The following is a 20194-nucleotide window of genomic DNA, read 5'->3' as shown; positions in this document are numbered from 1 at the left end:
CGATCAGCTGTTGTGAAAACACTTTTTTCCCCCTTAACATTTCATGAAAACTATGAAAAATGTGCAAATGTGAGATGTGCACCAAATACTTTTATTACGGAAATATTATATCTGCGTGTGGTCATGCAAAATGGCATGACTGGAAATCCTACATTTTGAAAAGAGCATTTGACAGGGTCAGACTTTACCCCTTTTTCAACATTTTCTTTTATGGCGCCGGTGAAGTGCAAAAATATGTGCGCCGCTCGGCAGTGCGCCCCCCCCCCCCTTTCGCTAATTTAAGCTGGATCCACCTATGGAGATAGATAGATATAGATCGATAGATAGCTAGATAGATAGATATATATAGATATATCGATGGATAGATGGATAGATAGATGAATATAAATAAGGACTTTCAGACAAATGTCAAGAGATGGCGGTATTTTTTATGAAGCAAAAAATGGATGCGCCCTTGTTGCAGGGAAGTTAATGAAAAGTGATGATGTGTTCTTCTTTACGCCGGGAACTTTACCAAACTACTCATTGTATTCAACTGTTACAGAAGTCATCAACTCCTAGATCCACTCACTATAAGGCTAATAAATCAGTAAGTTAATATATTATTTATATAAAAAAAAGAGTGGTTCCGAATTCCGTTGTTGGTTCTCGTTTTTTTTTCTTGACTGCTGCTCCCTTCCTAATATCATGGCTATGCGAGCGGCATCTCGTCAGCCAGCCGGCCGACGCTACCGGGTGCGCTGCGAGGAGGAGCAGACCTCCTGAGTTTGCAAGTTACGTAACTAATATTACGGTGTTTGGTGTTGGTGTTGAGAGCGTGAAAAGGCTGCTGAACTGAGCTCCAACACTGAGCAGGGTTCAGGAGTATGATACCAATTGCGTTATTGATGACGACATTATAGTATAATATATACAGTGAGTGAGCTGCGGATCAACTTTTTAATTTTATGGCCATCCCGTCATGCCCACTCACACGTATTGCGAGGTTAGTTATTAGTCGGGCCTCGGAGCTTTCACCCAGTCCATATACACAGGCATTCTTGTACTCGCAGATGACGTTGCACTAGTGGCTACCTCCGCAAAAGAACTGAACAGTATGCTTCAACTTGTCTTCGACTATTCCTGCAGGTGGCGCTATACCATCAATCCGTCTAAGAGTGCCGTCATCATCACTGGCACTGGATCTGGTCCCCAGACCTCAGAGGCATGGCAATTTGGTTCTTGTACCATACCTCTCGTAGACAAGCACCCTCATCTGGGTATCACCCGTTCCTCACACAAACTTGATGCTACTTCCAAGATGATATCTACCGGCAACCACTCATCCTACGAACGAGGTTATAATATAACCTCGTTCTCGTGTGTATACACTAGCATGGCCAAAAAAAGCATCGACTATTTTCCTCCTCTTCCCTCACCCAAACATCATGACCTTATCGAACTTGATTAAGTGTGATACTTGACATAAATTTATATAACAAATATGATCTAATTGCTGAAAATAATATGAAAAATGACTAAAAACTCACAGATTTTTCCACCTCCGGTGACCGTCACTACTCTTGGTTCGTTCAATGGTGTTTGATCGTGACAAATCGAAAAAGAAAAAAAATATCACGAAGCCATAGAGGTTCATCCACCCGGATGGATGAAACACTACTCGTGATGCATTCTGGTAAACATGTCTCGATAGCCTCGACAGATTGGCAATTTTGTTTCGTCTAGATAAACATGTTTAAAGAATAAAAAAGTCCAAAAACTCCAAATGGCTATTTTGGGGGGCTTATCTATAATATTTCTAGTACTGTATCCAGAGCATCATTTGTCTGTTTTCCTCTTCCCTTACCCTTTCTTTCTTTTTTCTTTTGAGCGTAAATTAATTCTTTTGATTTGTTATTTCTTACTTTTTTCTCAGTCTTTGTTCTTTGTTTTTTTTTTCTTTATTTCTTAAGGGGAACTCTCCCCTCCTCCTGAAATTTAAGGGGTATTGAATGTGTACCCCCCCCCCTCCGCCGCCTACGTGACAACAATAATTCTTGTGTAAAAAAAAAATAGTGAACAAAATATTGAGTGTCAGGCAGTGGCGTACCCAGGATTTTTTAAGGGGGGGGGGCAAATTCGTCCGCCAAAAAATTTGAAAAAAAAAAAAAAAAAAAAAGGTCTTCAAGTTCAAAAGAGGGGGCCACTTGTGGCTCGTCACAGGGATCAGTTGTGACTTGTCAGGAGGGCAGGGGTACGTCCCTTGCATGAGTTGTGACTCGTCAGGGGGTGCAGTGTGCCCTCCCTGCCCCTAATAGGTACGTTAGTGGTGTCAGGTGAGAAAAAGACTACAGTCCCCGGATCGCGGAGCTCCCTATTATTATGCTTCACCGGAAACAGGTAGGAGCTTATTGTAACCAGCTCTGTGGTTGCCACTGTTCAGTGGCTAGCTTTCTTTTATTCAGCACAAGAGGGCGTGCTGAAATACTTACGTAGGAGACTATGGACCAGACGAGAATAAGGAAAAATTTCCTTATGATTTTACCCGATTTAGAAAGAAATCTTTAATTGAAGAACGATATTTGACACATTGGGCATTGGAATCCTGTTTAAGTAGAACCAAAATCTGCATTTGGGTCAACACAAGAATTGGTAAGTCAGACTCTTTTACTTTGCGCGTTCCTACATAGAAATGACAGTGTTAGCGGCACTGGTCTCAGATCAGTCCCACCCCGTACATTTTTCTGTATGGCGAATGGTCGGGGTGAACCAGTGCCGGCAACAAGACTCTCTATGCTCTTAGTCTTACTGGTGTGGGAGCATTCCGTATACTATGGGACTCACCCCCGCAGTCATGGCATCACTCTGGGAGAGATATTGCGTACCTAGGATGCTGTATGGTTCAGAGGTCATCCACTTGACGAAGGCAGCCCTAGATCGCCTAGATAGGGCCCAAATATCCCTATTTAAAACCCTACTAGGTCTTCCTCGCTCTACTGCCAATGAATCAGTTCATATCCTCACTGGCCTCCCGGCGGTATCTGATATCGTAGCCATCCAACGCCTCAGACTTCTGGGGAAGCTGGTGAACCTCGACCCCTGCAGGCTAGAGTATCGTCTTCTTCTTCATGTTATGTGCCAGCACCCCAGCTCCAAGACTGTCCAAATGTTCCAATCCCTCATCAACAAGTACGACCTACCCTCCTTCAATGATCTTCTCAACTCCCCTATACAGTACAAACAATGGAAGAGACTCATCTCTACAGCCGTTCTTGACTACAGGGAGGAAGAAACCCAAGCGGCTCTAGCAGCCAAATCCTCACTTCAGCTGCTTAGTCACCTAGACTGCGCCCAGAGGACAACTCTGCTCCCGTCAAGGCTAAACTCTCATAGTCATCGCCAAGCCTTATCCCTGAAGAGTCAACTTCTTTGTGGTGTCTATGCTACCAACACACGTCTCACCAAGATTGGAAGGCGTCATGATAGCACATGCTATTGCAATATCAAGGATGAGACTGTAACCCACCTTATAGGAGAATGCACCCTCTATACGGATGAAAGGAAAAGGTTCCTCACCAACCTTCCTCCCTACCTCCAACATGATCTTGCCATAACTCCTGTGTCACAAGTCGCAGCAGCTGTTACTAATGTTGTACTTCTTGGATTGGACACGAATGGAACTAGTATATCTGTTGCCTCAGCTCCCCAACTTCATTACTACTCTCTTCATTTCTTGCATGAGCTTCATGTTAAACGTTCTCTGTTGGTGAACAACAACTAGACAGTCCGGTGATACACATTATTCCAATCTCCTCCTGAGCCTTGCTCTTTTGTTTCTATATGTATTTATCAAACCACTTTTTCTGCGTATCCACTGGATCTCGCAGTTCTCCAGGACTGGAGGAAATCAACAGAAGAAGAAGAAGAAGAAGAAGATGGTGGGCCCCAAGTCTGCGCACCTATACAATTTGAGTTAAGATTTAACATGAATTTCTTCTTATTTCACAAAATCCTTTGGTTAATAGTGTTCCTTAAGGACGTTCCACAGTTATGTTTGTGCGCATTATGATCTGCGCATAGTTTACACTCTGCGCGCTGACGTCACAATGGATGAACGAGTGATTAATTAGCTCTGGATATGAGCTGATTTTTCTCATCATCTGTACTCTAACTGCAGATCCGATGCATTATCTTATGAAGCTAAAAAATGGAATTATTCCATGGACCATTTTAAAATACATCTCTACAATTTCAAAATACTTTACTCTGCAGTGCTGCCAAGAATCACGAATAAGTCCCCGAGTTTGAATAAATGGTAGAGTGGTTTTGATTTTTTCTTCACATAGATACAAAGCATTCGGCACATTTTTTGTGTTTTAAAAAGCACATTTGCTCTAATAAAAATGCTGATAGTTTAAAAACAAGCACATGAACCCCCATTTTTTAATGTTTGTACCTCTTAGGTATACCTTCCTCTACAACTTTGCAAATTTTGGTGAAAATGACATGGATTTTGAATAAAGTGCAGCATTTATCGTACTTTTGTAGTATGTTATTGAAATTTTACATTTGTTTAGATTGGGTTTTTGTTATCTTTTACGCCATTTTAAGAACTGACAGTGCTGTTAGACTTAAAACTGCAAACAAATAGCACTATAAATAGATTCTCCATTCTAACGATACAAGTATTAACTCTCTTGCGAAATTTGATGACTTTTTCATGTATTTTGACTGAGTAATAGAGGTTTAAACTCATTGTAGTAATCTTGCGAGGTCTAAAAATGCCAAATTCTTTTGAATGCGCAATTCTTTACAACATCAATTTGGGTGAACTTTGAAGCTCTATAGCAAAAAATCAAGCACATGGACCTATGTTAATTTTTGCATATTTCGAATATTAAAGTTCTAAAGTATCTATGTGCAAAGTTTGGCGAAAATGACATGGATTTCACTTTAACTGTGGAACGTCCTTAAATTATTAAGAGTAAGTGTACCAAATTTCTCATTAAAAAATGAAAGAAAATATAAGATTTTCTTGAAAAAACCTCGGGCAGTCATTTTCAGATTGAAAAAAAAATGGTACCCCATGTCTGCGCACTCATTCACTTTGCACACGATTCGGGGATTTTGATGACAAAAGGCTGCATTTTGAGGCCGTCACATGAAATGCCCTGAATTCATTACTTTTCTACCATTTTGATTCAGATTTTTTTATGAATACCTGTCTATGTATTGCATGTGTAAAGTTCGTGCTCGTTGCGTATCTTCTCTAACTAGAATCGCGCAGATAGGAGGGTGCGCAGACTTGGGAGACCGCGCAGACAAGGGGGAACTGACCATATGTTATACGAACCTCGCACCACGTACGTGTTTACAGTATGGATTTTGGAGTTGTCGGTTAACATCGCTTCATAACGCGAAGAATGTTAGCCGAAACTCATTCCGCTACTCACCAGGGCTTTTTCTGGTGAAAAGCGTTCCATTTTCAATTTTACATATTTAATCATGGAAAAAGCATGCAAAAAAAGAGCAAAATGTTACCTCGGCCTGGAAAGTTGCTTCGCATGTCTCTTCGACGGAAATAAAAGGAAGGTCGTTGGTGGCACTAATACAATTCACAACCTTAATTTAGCTTGTCGGTATTTTTTAAACTAGATTTTTTATTCATTGTTTGCGCAATTCCAATGATTGTTTGATAAAATAGAGACACCAATAAATGCGATAACTTAAAAAACGTACTTTTTTATTATTTTTGCTGACGATAATACATTTTGGAAAATATTCAAATCGATGACAAATTAAACAAAAAATATAGAAAATTCTAAGTACCTTGAACGAAGCCTTGCAAGTGCTACCGTTCGTTTGTCAATTAACGTTCCACCAAAGTCTTTACAGTAAAAAGATTGGACACTTTGCTGACTTCGCGTAACGATTTGCATTGATTTACATGTCAAAGCTCAGCGGAGAGAGTCGGTAGGAATCCCAACTTTAAAAGTGGGAAATGTTTCCTATGTATCCAATGAGGAGAAAGCTAATGCTCTAAATGCTCAGTTCTCTTCAGTTTTTACACATGATAATACTTCATCGGTACTACCAGACAAGGGTCCCTCACCGTACACCGTACACACCAATTGAAGATCTCTTCATCAGCTTACGAGGAGTGAATAAACAACTGAAAGAACTTAACACCAACAAAGCCAGTGGTCCAGATGAAATACCTGCTAGAATGTTAAGAGACTATGCAGATGAGATTAGCCCAGTCCTTACTCATCTCTTCCAACAATCCTATGATGAGGGAATTCTTCCAAGTGATTGGCTAAGAGCTCAAGTGGCCAGCATCTACAAGTCTGGCGACAAGAGTAACCCAGCCAATTATAGACCGGTGTCACTCACATGCATCTCCTGCAAGATCCTAGAGCACATTGTATTGAGCCACATGTCAAAATACTTGGAAAAGAATAACATCATCAACCCAAACCAACATAGATTTAGGCAAGGCTCCACATTAACTTTTTTTGGTGGTGGCCCGTTCGGGCCACCAAAACCTTCAAATAATTTTTTTTGGTGGCCCGATATTAAAGTTTGGTGGCCCGAAAAATATAAAGAAAAACATTGAAAATTAATAAATGGGTATAAATGGTTTAACCACTGTCAAAAAAAATGAAAGAAAATAATAAAAGGGCAAAAAAAGTGTGAGAAAATTCCTTCCCTAAATTTGCCAAAATGTTGGAAAAATTCACATTTCATATTAATGAAATGCCTTCCCAAAGTATGAACTTTCTCAAGAGTTGTTTAAGAAGTCATTTATAAACAAGAAAGAAAGTAACTGTCTGTTTATTTTTGGCTAGAAAAGACCGGAAAAGACACAGCTTCGAAAGAAACCAAGTAACAATATACATACAAATGCACATGTGGGACTGTGATGTACTCGCCTATGTGTTTTTATGTGTATTATTTTCATTTGGAAATCGGTCTTTTTGAGTCAAAAGAGAGGTCATGATTCCTCTTTTTAATGCTTGCAAATAATCAGGATACACCAGATTTTAGCAAAAAGGTCTGTAGAACGGCATTTCATTGGTGTAAAATGTGACTTTGACTTGGATTTTCACAGTTCTGTGGAAGATTTCTTCGTAGCAACATTTCGTATTGCAGCTCCCTGAGTCTGAATAGGCTGCTAACGCACAGCTGCTTCAAGCATGCAAAGCTCACGCCAGCCGGCTGGATAAAAGCTACTTAATGCTATAGCGGTAGGCCAACTTTGTGTGTGTGTTTGTGTGTAGATCAACAAAAAGGGCGCATGACGAACTGGCTTGCAATTTGAACTGTAGAAAGTTGATAAATGCGTGCAAAATGGGGAGAAAAATTGCGCTATTCTGAAAATTATTGGTTGCCCGATTCGGGCCACCAAAACTTAATATTTTTCAATAATGGTTGCCCGAGGTGAATTTCTGGTGGCCCCGGGCCACCGCTAATGTCGAGCCTTGATTTAGGAAGGGACTGTCATGCGAAACGCAACTTGTTGAGGCCATCAATGACTGGGCATACAACATCGACCAGCAAAGTCAGACAGACGCCTTCTTTCTCGACTTTAGTAAGGCCTTTGATAAGGTATCACACAGGAAGCTGCTCTACAAATTGGAGTATTATGGCATTACTGGTCAAATGCATGGATGGATCAAAGCTTTTCTATCAGGCAGATCTCAGTCAGTTCATGTTGATGGAACATCCTCACCACGAGCCAGTGTACTCTCAGGCGTGCCGCAAGGCTCAGTACTCGGGCCTGTGTTATTCCTGCTGTACATCAATGACATCTGTGAATGCATCTCATCACCAATCAGACTCTTTGCTGATGACTGTGTGCTGTATCGCAAGGTCAAGACAAGAGCTGACCACGCAATTCTCCAGCGAGATCTTTCAACATTATCAGATTGGGCAAAACTGTGGGATATGTCCTTCAATGTCAAGAAGTGTGCCCACATGTGTATCTCATTGAAACGACAACCCTTGGCTTGCAACTTTACCATCAGTGACCAACCTGTTCCAACGGCAACCTCCTGTAAATACCTCGGTGTGACCATCACAGACAACCTGAGTTGGAACTCCCATGCACAGAAGATATCCTCCAAAGCTGCTCGTACTCTTGGAATCATACGTCGAGCATTGGGTAAATGTGACCTGAAAGTGAGAGACATTGCGTACAAGCAACTTGTCAGACCTCAACTTGAGTATGCTTCATGTGCATGGAATCCTCACATACAGAAAGATGTAAACATTATTGAGAACATTCAGCGTCAGGGTGCTCGGTTTGTCCTTCATGACTATAGCAGAGAATCCAGTGTAACATCGATGTTGTCAACTCTTCACTGGGATACTCTCCAACACAGACGCCTTCTTAGCCAATGTGAGATGTTCTACAAAATTCATCACAATTATGTTTACATCAACATGCCACATCAGATTAAGTTAAGCAGCAGTTCTCGTCCACAAGGTTCACAACACACTGGACATCAGCTCAAGTACACCCAGCCTTTTTGTAGAGTGAACTGCTACATGTACAGTATGTTCCCAAGAACCATCCGTATTTGGAATACTCTCCCAAACGCTGCTGTAACTTCGACCTCTATAGCTGGCTTCCGGGGAGCAACATTGCCTATCATTCAGCAAATGTTGCCTTCCCCTCCCCTTAAGGACGTTCCACAGTTAAAGTGAAATCCATGTCATTTTCACCAAACTTTGCACATAGATACTTTAGAACCTTAATATTCGAAATATGCAAAAATTAACATAGGTCCATGTGCTTGATTTTTTGCTATAGAGCTTCAAAGTTCACCCAAATTGATGTTTTTAAGAATTGCGCATTCAAAAGAATTTGGCATTTTTAGACCGCCCAAGATTACTACAATGAGTTTAAACCTCTATTACTCAGTCAAAATACATGAAAAAGTCATCAAATTTCGCAAGAGAGTTAATAATTGTATCGTTAGAATGGAGAATATATTTATAGTGCTATTTGTTTGCAATTTTAAGTTTAACAGCACTGTCAGTTCTTAAAAATGGCGTAAAAGATAACAAAATCCCAATCTAAAAAATGTAAAATTTCAGTAACAAACTACAAACGTACAATAAATGCTGCACTTTATTCAAAATCCATGTCATTTTCACAAAAATTTGCAGAGTTGTAGAGGAAGGTATATCTAAGAGGTACAAACATTAAAAAATAGGGGTTCATGTGCTTGTTTTTAAACTATCACCATTTTTATTAGAGCAAATGTGCTTTTTAAAACACCAAAAATGCGCCGAATGCTTAGTATCTATGTGAAGAAAAAATCAAAACCACTCTACCATTTATTCAAACTCGGGCTAATATTCGTGATTCTTGGCAGCACTGCAGAGTAAAGTATTTTGAAATTGTAGAGAATATTTTTTTGAATGGTCCATGGGATAATTCCATTTTTTATATTCATGAAATAACGCATCGGATCTGCAGTTAAAGTGCAGAAGATGAGAAAAATCAGCTCATACCCGCAGCTAATTAATCACCTGTTCATCCATTGTGACGTCAGCGCGCAGAGTGTAAATTATGCGCAGATCATAATGTGCACAAACATAACTGTGGAACGTCCTTAAGATGCTGTAAGAGGGACACACACGCACCACCCGCACACTGCACCTAGCACACTGTATATAGTGCACCAAGAATACCACCACAGGATCACCACATCACCTGAAGCACTGGCAGCACCTGACACAGCACAACCCTCTCCAGGACAGCGTGTACGCTTTTGGGAGAGTACTTCTTCAAGATTCAAGACATGTAAGATAGTTTTTGTGTCTAGTCTTTCCCTTGTAGTGTATTTTATATGAAGATGAATCGTGCGCCCTCTTTCGCTCATTAGACGAAAAATTTGAGAACTCGCAAGGTTGCTTTGTATTTTGTGGTCAACGAGAAGAAAAATTAATGCTTAAATGACGCTTTTTGAGGGATATTCATCATATTAGGAGGAATTGACTTCACATCGTTTGGCAAGTTTCGTAGGAGGATTACATTCTGTAAATCCTCTTATTAAATTTACGGCAGGCTGTTGAATTGTTGAATGCGCCGTGCCTCAATTTTCCTGTACACGGCGGCAGAGATGCACCCATGGGTGCGTCATGCCTGTCCTCACTCAAGCTCAAGCCAAGGCTCTACATTCATACATGCCGCCGTGCACGGGAATATCAAGACATGGCACATGCAACTCTCTCTATGAGCTGATCCAAGCTCCACCTTAATATGATTGGCTACTCACTGGAAAGAGCCCCGGTGAGCAACCTGCCGGTGAGTAGTGAGAAGGAGTTTCGGCAATTATTACTTCTGAGGATGAGGTCTGTAATGAAGCGATGTTTGCCGACTAGATCTACATAGAAATCCAGGGCCAATCGGGGTACGAGGTATTTCTAATCTCGTAATAGTGTGAGTGTCCCATGCTTGGCTCTTGGGAAATGGTCACCGTCACCAAATCGAATTTTAAGTGTCAGTAACGTTAGTCGTTACCTCCTTTCACCGCAATAAGTTAAGAAACCTCGCTTCGTCGATTTTCAAAAGAATAGATGCAAAATGCTTAGTTTATGATGCGAAGCTCTTCACACAACTGATTCCCTCTTTCCTCGTGCGATATTAATTGGGCTCAGATGCAGATTTCCATGGGCATGATGGATGGACAAGTTTTCAGATGACGTCAACACTTCTGTGCGAGGGTTTAACTAGTCTAGTCAAATATGGAATTATAGATCTTATTTTATAATAAATGATATCCATCCTCCCCACATTTTCCTGCTTTTCAAGTCCACTCTGTAGGGACAGTGATTTTCCGTTTCAAAAAATTGCCTTTTCCGTTTCAGAAAATCGTAAATTCCGTTTCAGCATGCCAGAAAACGGAAATTCCGTTTCCCCATAGACTTTGTGTACACGGAAAATTGGCAATTCCGTTTACCATTCAGTAGCAATATATCACTCGCGCTGCGCTGGTCAAAATTTGTATCTGCCACTGTACCAACAACGCAGTAGAATCCGCTCTAATCGGATCTATGCGGGTACACAAAATATTTTCACAAACATATCTGACATAAATACATCCTTACCTTTCACATTATTAGCATTATTTTTTTGTTAAATTAAATTTTATCGATAATTTTGGGGGTTTTTGGACATCGTTTCGACCAGTCAGCGACTGTAGCCTATCCGCCATTTTGGATTTCAAGACCGGAAGATCGTGCTGTTACATCTTCAAACGTAGAGGGCAGCAACACACGACCGTGTTGTTTGCATGTGAATGTTTTCGATACGGCCGACCCCGCTGCCGGCCAAGACGCGGGCGAGGCCCGCGGGGTACGATCGAGAGTGATGGAGTCAAGAGCAGTCACGATGTGTGAATTGTCATACTTTGTAGTGAAGTGAGATCGTGTTTTGTGAGGTTTTGTGGCCAGTTAATATTCGTATTTTGATGAGATTTTGGAGTAATTACTGTTGCTGTTCTGTGTATTCTGAGGAAAAAATATGTTTTCCGTGATTTTCCGTTTGAAATGGCACTTTCCGTTTCAAAAGGCAATTTCCGTGAATTCCGTCCGTTTTCCGCAATCGCGGAAAATCACTGTCCCTAACTCTGCCACTTTCACTAATGTTATAAAAAATGATTACAAAATCGATTCACTAAAATAAGATGTACGGTACATGTATGGCCATGAATCATTTTACCTCTTATATGTACTTGTGAAAATGGGAACCAGCTATGGAAAATTCTCAAGAATTGTACATGCTGGTTCCCATTTTCACGTGTAGGCCTAGATAAAGACAGTTTACTTGAGATTTATTTCGTTACAATCATCACTAAAATAAATCACATTAGTAATCTGTCTTTTATATCTACTATTCGAAATGGGATCCCGCTATGGAATATTCTCAAGAATTTTGCATGCTGGTTCCCATTTTCAGGAGATTTTTAGGAGTAGAAAAAGACAGATTAACTAGTGAGATTTATTTCATCAGAATCATCACTGACAAAATGATTTCATTTTAATCTTTTTTATATGATCTACTCTTCAAAATGGGAACCATCGTGTACAACTCTATGGAGAATTTTCCACGCTGGTTCCCATTTCAACTCTACTCTTTGAAATGGGAACCAGCGTGTTCAACTCTATCGAGAATTTTCCATGCTGGTTCCCATTTCAACGAGTAGAGAAAACACGGCGACGAAATCAATCTTTCTCATCTACATGTAAGCTCTTTGAAGGATTTAGAAGCAGCGCACCAGGTTGGGTGAAGCAGTGAGGAAGCTTGAAAAGGGAGTTAGGGCATTTCTTGTCGTGAAAAGTGTCCGATGGTTCTGGTTCCCAATTTCACGATAATCATTAATGCCACTTTTTTATGCAGAGTAATTCAAAAATCCAATGTCATAATCAAATATGAGAGCATGGATACTAACTTTAGTGTTAGAACAAGGTACACACACACACACAAGACATTATCACATGACGTTGGATTCTAAAGGTAAGCATTTTACGCGATAAGTCTCGACGTCGGTGGCGAAAGTAAAATCGGGGAGAAATTGCAGCAAAATCTCATTGTAGACTTAGTTAAATGTAGATCTACAGAATACAAAGGCTAACTTTCCTCAAAATTCTGAAAGAAAAAATATTATTGTTTATGAAAATGCTTTTGAAACCTCTATCTAAAAATAATACTAGAGTAACTGCGCCAGTGTGTGGCTGCTTAAGGGTTTTTGTCCACCCTGCAACTATTTTGTACAAACTATTTTAATCCATACTAGTTTTGCATTTCATATAAAAAGGACTGATAGTACTTCCCTTTGTTATCACGAAAATTGGCCGATGGCAACCGCGGTGGTCAAGATTAACCACGACTTCAGGTCAGGATAGCATTCCCCAGTGTGTGGCAGCCCTGGCCCCTGCTTCCAGTGCACGGTACGATGTACAATTCCTATGGTGCTCTCGCGAGCTCCGTGAGGCAGCTGAAATTCGCCTCTAAACAGTGCGTGAAGGCTGATAAGTGCGCAGTTCCATTGCAAAAGCATGTGAAAATAGCGAGCGTACATGCAACGGCCGCACTTTTTAGGGGGAAAAATCACCCGTTGTCCGGGTTTTTCTAATGCTACTTGTACACAGTGAAGAAGTAACATGAAATATACCAGTATATAAAATCCTAACCATCACGTTTTCTCACTGCCTCAGATATTTTGAAACAAAGGGATACCGTCAACTCATCAATCGTAATCACCATGAAGCTATCGCCGTGGGTACTGTGTTCTTGCCTCGCATCTCTCTTCTCCTTCATCAAGAGGACTGTATTCCGGTTCCGGAGGAGACGATCCAGCGATCCCGGTCTACCTACCACCAAACCATCAGGGACCCTGGGTCCTTCCATCAATGGGTCTGGTGCTCAGAATTACAGCAATACTTCACAAATAAATAACTCAGGCGTAAGTTAAGTTAAAAACCTTATGATATTAAGAGCTTGGTTTCAAATGGTATATGACATTTGTGCAAGCATCTTTAGAAAAAGTAAAAAGCGATAGTTGGTCAAGCACTGATCATGAATGACAGGGTCCCTTTTCGGGGCAATGTCATTTTCTCACATTCTATTTCTGTGTTTAAAAGCAATATTAGAAAGTTCAAAAGAGCTAGAAGCTATGAAAGCTAACATTATAACTCCTGCATGCCATAAATAAAGTTAGTCCACACATGATACAGGGGTGTGAGAGTTCAGATTTTTATCTGATTTCAGATTTTTTTGTTTTGATTTTCAGCTTAATTTTAGATTTTTTTTGGCCTTCCTCTGTACAAAAAGTATGGGAGCTCTTTCTTTTTCAGACCTTTTCAACACTCTTCAGCTGATAGTTGAATGAACTTTTATGCATGTATTATTATGTATTCCATATTGCAAATTTGAGTGGCCCTTCTGTTAATGCCTCTTTCAAGGTGATTTACCAATCCTTACATACACCATAAAACCGATGTGAACCAGCTATATGAAATAACGCATGGCCTAGATGAATTGGGCCCAGCCCATTCCGTTGATCATCCAACTGATAGAAAGACCCACGAGTGCTACATGATCACTAAAAAACAAGTACCTATAATTCAAAGCCACGACTTGGCACCATTTCTAAGAAATATATTGATGAACTGAACGATTTGACATCTGCTCGATGTAAAGTGATGGAGAACATATTACTTTAATAAAGGGCAAGTCCACCTAAACAAAAAGTTGGTTTGCATAAAAGCACAATCAAACAAGCTTTATCAGATATCAAATTATATTGAAAGTTTTGTCATTTTGAAGTTTTGCTTAATATATCATTATTAATATCACAAAACATTTAGTTATGTTGCCACCCACTCATAATTTTTTTTCTATTTTATCTTTTTAAATCAAATATTTTTATTCTTTTCACTAGGTTGATCTTGATTGGGATGACTGGGGGGATGGCTCAACTATGAGCATCAAGATTGACCCTACCACGCCCACGGTCGCCTCTAGTAACCAAACGGCGCCCTCGCTCGGAAATCCAGACGATGGAGAGGAAGAACAGCAAGTAGACTATTTTGCAGATATGACACCAAGTTATAAAAAACCTGTGAGTTGTTATTCAGGGGTTTTATTGGATTAATTATATGATGATGACACAACTTTGAAACATATAATAATAATAGCTGGATTTATAAAGCGCTTTTTGCCTGAAGATACAAAGCGCTGCAATTATTACCCCGGCTTTAGCTCGAGCTACCATCACCGGCGCTCAGTGCATGCAAGGAATTACTCCTGCCGGGTACCCATTCACCTCACCTGGGTCGAGTGCAGCACAGTGTGGATGAATTTCTTGCTGAAGGAAAACACGCCATGGCTAGGATTCGAACCCACGACCCTCTGTTTCAAAGGCGAGAGTCAGAACCACTAGACCATGACGCACCCACCCGAATGAATGTTAAGAGATTGAATGTATCCCAGCAATGTGTAAATCTGGGCGAATTGCGTATGAGATACATAAAAGTAACTTCCTCTGTAGCAGGCAAAGAATTTTTTTCGGGGGCTACTTTTCACAATCTACTTCCTAAATCTGCTCTATTGGATAAGCTTTTTTTTTTAGTTTAACATTGCAGTGAATGTGGATAGTACAGGGCTACACAGTAAAAATGCTGTATAAGATTTCATACAACGCTGTTTACTATATATGAACCTTACAGTATTTGTTTAACCGTTTAAACAATCATGTTTTATTTATTGAAGATTAGATATTAAAAATTAAACATTGTTGCTTAAGATTTAAACACTTGTTTAAACTGTTTAAACAATTACTGTAAGGTTCATATAGTAAACAGCGTTGTATACTTGTATAATTTTTTTTACTGTGTATATCTTTAATTCCCCAAGATCTTGTGAACATTTGGTGGTGAAATCGCCCCAATCCCCCATGAAATGTGATTATCATCAAATTTCAATACTTGGGCTTCTTCTTTATTAACTTTTAATTTTTCTTTCTTTCTTTTTTTATTCTTGCCAAATCCTACCTCAGCATATGGCCTCAGCAACATAATATGATATTGTAATTCTCTTGAGATTTGCAAAAGCTATGAAAACCTATTATTTGGTAAACTAGTATTCAACTACAAGCATAATAGTGTACTATATTATTGATTATGGGGGCTTTGTTGTCTAGTAGTACGACCTGTCTTTCAATGAAGAGGGACGTGGGTCGAATCCCAGCTATGGCTTGTTTTCCTTCATTAAGAAATTAACCCACATTGTGCTGCACTGAACCTAGGTGAGGTGAATGGATACCCAGTAGGATTTATTCCTTGAACGCTTTAGCACCTATATGGCGGCTCAGCTACAGCTGGATTAATACCAAGTATCAAGTGGCAGAAAAGTATATGCATTCATGAATAGTATAAATTGACCATATTTACTTTATCGCCTATATGGCGGCTCAGCTACAGCCGGGGTAATGATATGATACCAAGTATCAAGCGCAGTAGAGTATATGCAATTATAGTAGCTGTGCTATATAAATGGACCATATTATTATATTTATTATTTATAGCATTTTCTTTCAATTTTTTTTTTCTTTTCCTGTCAGGCCACGATACGAAAGAAGACGCCCCATCAGATGATACCAGGTCCATCTTCATTAACTCAAGGATTATCAAATAGACTTTCTTTAGGAATGGATGAAACAGCTCTACTAACGGTATGGTTGATATACAATGAGGGACAAGTCATTTTAAGAAGAGACAATGCTTTAAATGCATAATTTATATACTTCATTAACTCAAGGATTATCAAATAGGGACATCGATTTTCAGTTTTAAAAAGTGGTCTTTTCCGTTTCCAACAATCTGTAATTCAGTATCTAACTTGATCCAAAGTGGAAATTCTGTTCTGTCATATAAATTTTACATAGCAGAAATATGAATTCTGTTTTGCAAGGTGATTCAATGAACTTTCACATGAAAGTAAAGAACCAAAATGTTTGATTTTTGAAATTCAAAGATCTATTTTTTTGCTGAGATGAATGGCCATGCGCATTCAGCCCATTCATGAACTTTGCAAATAGCATCCTAACTTAACCCAGTGCATAAGATTTATACTGCAAACCCCAAGGGTAATAGCAATTCCCAAGATAAAAGCGATTCACTTCATGTTCTGTCTCCCTTACCAGCTCATAATATTCAACCTTACTGTGGTACATACATGTATGTTTAGTATGATCTGTAGTGTTCATACACTGTATATTTGTAATTATTTAGGAACCCATTAGAGAAAAGCAATTACTGATGAACCCCGATAATAGATTATGAATAAATCGTCTCACGGCTGGCAGAAGGGCATTAGCTCGAAGGCTTGTAGAAGGGCGTTAGCTCGAAGGCTTGTAGAAGGGCGTTAGCTCAAATTTCTTTTGGTTTTCAGTGCTGTCTTGTCGAGTTTTGATGGCCCTTTCATTTGGTATAACTGTAATTGCCTACTAATGACGTAATCGCTTGTTGTAAAAGGGCACAAGCCGTCGCTGTCAGACGTTAAAACTACATTCCAGGGCTCACATGCGTTAATGCCCTTCTGCCAGTCACGCGACAAAATGTATAAATGAATTAATGATAGATGAATAAATACCTCTATTTTTTTTTTTTAGGATGAGCTGGGCACATGGACAGAAAACGACAACGGGTGGGAGGAGGAGGCTGGAGACGACTTGGCATGGGAGGCAGAGCAAGTCATTAGGGAGAAGAAACTAGCGGAGCGGGAGAGACGTGCTGCCGAGCAACGCCGGAAGAAGATGGAGAAAGAAGTGCAGAGGAATACAAAGAAGGACATGAGCAAATTGGCGACAAAATTAAAATGAAGGCTAGATAAGGATCGTGATATGATGGTACAGCTGTGTACAGAACCTAGTGAATCCTGTGAGTAGTGGATAAGATGTCGACGATTATGGAGTCGCAGAGAAAGGCAAAGGCAAATCAGCAACAGTTCAAATGGAAACCAGATAAGGATCATTGATTATAGTCGTTGAACCTTTTACCTCTAAGTCCTGATGGCTCCTGTGTGAATTTGATAGGAACCCAATGACCTTTGAGTGGCAAAGAAAGACTTTTTATGGCATATTGGTTAGAAAGTTAAAGCGGCCTGCCATTGACAAATCATGGGGAAACTCAATCAATACGAAATTTGCAAAAGGCCAATTGACTTGCATAATATAATCCGTCCGTCATGAGCGCCCGTCGGACTAATGCGATAAAAGTTCGGACAGCACGAATTTGACCGAACCCGTGATCGTTATTTACTTCGGGTTGTCGCAGTTCTAGTTTCCAACAATCCCAATTCTTAGACTCTTAGCAGGTCTCTTGGTTGCTAAACCAAAATATAGATATCCTCTGTGAAGTTACATGTTTCAAAGTGAAAACACACAGTTTACTTCTGGTTGGTTAGTCGACTAACTATTGCTCTCCTAGATTAGACCTCCCAGGCATGCAGCCGAGTGAAAGACTTTAATCCCTTCTCTGTTCTGAGATTGGCGTTGATTTCTCCATGATTTGTCAAGGGAAGGTCGCTTTAAAGTGAAGGCCGGATAAAGTATCATTGATTATAGATGTTAATAACCATTTGCATCTAAAACCTTGTGGTTCCTGTGTAAGTTCAATTGGAACCTGAAGATCATTGATGGTGGAAAAGAAGATTTGGGCAAAATGGCAACAAAATTGAAATGTGGACTAGATATGAATCATGTGACTGCAATTACGTAATTAACCCTTTGCCCCCCCCCCCCCCTCCTGATGAATCCTGTATGAACTTATCAAGTCTAGAAAACCTGTGGATTTTGGCTCCGGAACCCGGGACATCCTTAAATGAAATCTATGCAGTACGGAGCCCAGTAGTGTATGGGATATAAAATGAAGAAAGCTTTATATTTTGCCATGATGTGATGTGTCAAGGTTAGGTGTCATTTTTTTATAGGCATATTATTTCAAGTCATCGCAGCAAATAGTGATGTAATAAGAAAGTCTTTTTTAACATTAAGGTCAGTTAAATCTTTATTGTCTTAGATCGACATATCTGCCTGTAATGTAACCTTAACTTTGTCAAATCGTAAAATCTTAGCTGAAGAAGCACTTGTCTAAAGACTGCCGACATAGATAAGCACTTGTGGGGACTTGTGTTATGGGCTATTCCACGGTTACTCAGGTTACGTTTGGAGACACCTTGACTCATACTTGGAGCTGTAACTCCATTATTATTGATAGGAACTAAACATCTCTTTATCACAACAAAGTACGCAGTATGACTATCCTTTGTATAAAAACAAAACTTGGGAAATTTTATTATGCTCCTGGCAAATCTTTGAAATGTGTCGGTTACTCATGTTACATGATTTGGACATGCATGAAATGAAAAGTCAACATAAGTGAAAAGTGTCCTCATACAAGGCTTTTATGAAAGTTGATTATTTCCATTTCAAAGAAGTATATTAGGGAGACAAACTTTGTATATAATTAAAAAATAAAGAACACATGGTTTTTACTAGGGGTGCAGATAAAGTGGTTACTCATGTTACGGTTCAGATGGGCTATATGTACAAAGACACATTGAGCTCAGGTCCACCAACCTATGGAATTGCCCTTATTAATTATTATTGCTTAGAATTAAAATGACCTGTTACCCAACCAGCAGGAGTTCCATGCTAATTTAGCTCATTTCTCTCTCACCACTTATGTATTTACAATGTATTATTATTGTTATGCTTGTTTTGATTTTTCTTTATCCAAATCAACTTGTTGGAATAAACTTGGGTAATAAGAGAAATGCAAACCATCTATCTTGTATTCAGACCAATGCCCTTCAATGGCTGTAGAGATTTGCTATGCCCTGTCCTCAAAAGTGACCTAGCCCTATTGCCCCCCCCCCCATTTATTATAGGAAATAAACACATTTCATAGACTATCAAGGTCCTATTTTGTAAATATTGTTGCACGGCTGGCAGAAGGGCGCAAATTTCTCGCCAAGCAGAAGGGCGCACACACTAAATCCCATCTAACCTATAAAATATCAAACTTCTTTCAGACCAAACTTTAATGAATGAATAAAGGGATGAAATGGAACATGCATTGTAAATTTGGTCTGAAAGAAGTTGATATTTCATAGGTTAGATGGGATTTAGTGCGTGCTCCCATCTGCTTGGCGAGAAATGTGCCCTTCTGCCAGCCGCGCGACTATAAATCAATGTGAAATCCTTGGTTATCATGGAACAGAACATTAACTGTGGAAACTGTCCATGTATTGCAATCCGTCTTTGACTTTAAAAGTTCAGTTTGGTATCACTTTTGTAATCAATGACGAGTTTTATTACTTTCTGTCAGAAAACACTGAAATCATGGCATTTCTGATTGGCTGAAAGCATACTGAAACAGTATTTTTTTAAACTGGATTACATGTGATGGTGATTACATACATTGTAGGCCAAAATACATGTATTTGAAATAATCCATGTCTACTTAAGTATCTGCTGAAATTGATTGGTTCATTGACTGGTCTAGGGACAGTGATTTTCCGTTTCAAACAATGTTCTTATCCGTTTCTAAAAACTTGTAATTCTGTTTCAAACTTGATCTAAAATGGAAATCCTGTAATCTTTATTGTCATTGAAATTGTAAAGAGCAAAACGATTTA

The 20194-nt window shown here is 39.6% G+C and overlaps 1 protein-coding gene across 1 annotated transcript; it reads left to right on the top strand.

Annotated features, from left to right (window-relative positions):
* The first annotated feature begins 307 nt into the window (after positions 1-307).
* LOC129266194 (receptor-binding cancer antigen expressed on SiSo cells-like) lies at positions 308-19401 on the top strand. The gene is made up of 5 exons (XM_064103839.1): positions 308-589; positions 13210-13457; positions 14436-14615; positions 16116-16226; positions 17166-19401. Exons 2-5 carry the CDS (start codon positions 13257-13259, stop codon positions 17373-17375), a joined length of 702 nt encoding a protein of 233 aa, XP_063959909.1. The 5' UTR covers positions 308-589; positions 13210-13256; the 3' UTR covers positions 17376-19401.
* The last annotated feature ends 793 nt before the right edge of the window (positions 19402-20194 follow it).

The sequence above is a fragment of the Lytechinus pictus genome, chromosome 8 (genome assembly GCF_037042905.1).
Source record: "Lytechinus pictus isolate F3 Inbred chromosome 8, Lp3.0, whole genome shotgun sequence".
NCBI lineage: Eukaryota > Metazoa > Echinodermata > Echinoidea > Temnopleuroida > Toxopneustidae > Lytechinus > Lytechinus pictus.
Note: the sequence above shows the minus strand (reverse complement) of the source record. Positions and strands in the feature narration are given on the sequence as shown.

Excerpts from the sequence above, each read along its gene's own strand:
- LOC129266194 (XM_064103839.1), top strand. The coding sequence starts at position 13,257 with ATGAAGCTATCGCCGTGGGTACTGTGTTCTTGCCTCGCATCTCTCTTC. Across the intron at positions 13,458-14,435 it reads CACAAATAAATAACTCAGGC|GTTGATCTTGATTGGGATGA; the intron begins GTAAGTTAAGTT and ends TCTTTTCACTAG. Across the intron at positions 14,616-16,115 it reads CACCAAGTTATAAAAAACCT|GCCACGATACGAAAGAAGAC; the intron begins GTGAGTTGTTAT and ends TTTTCCTGTCAG.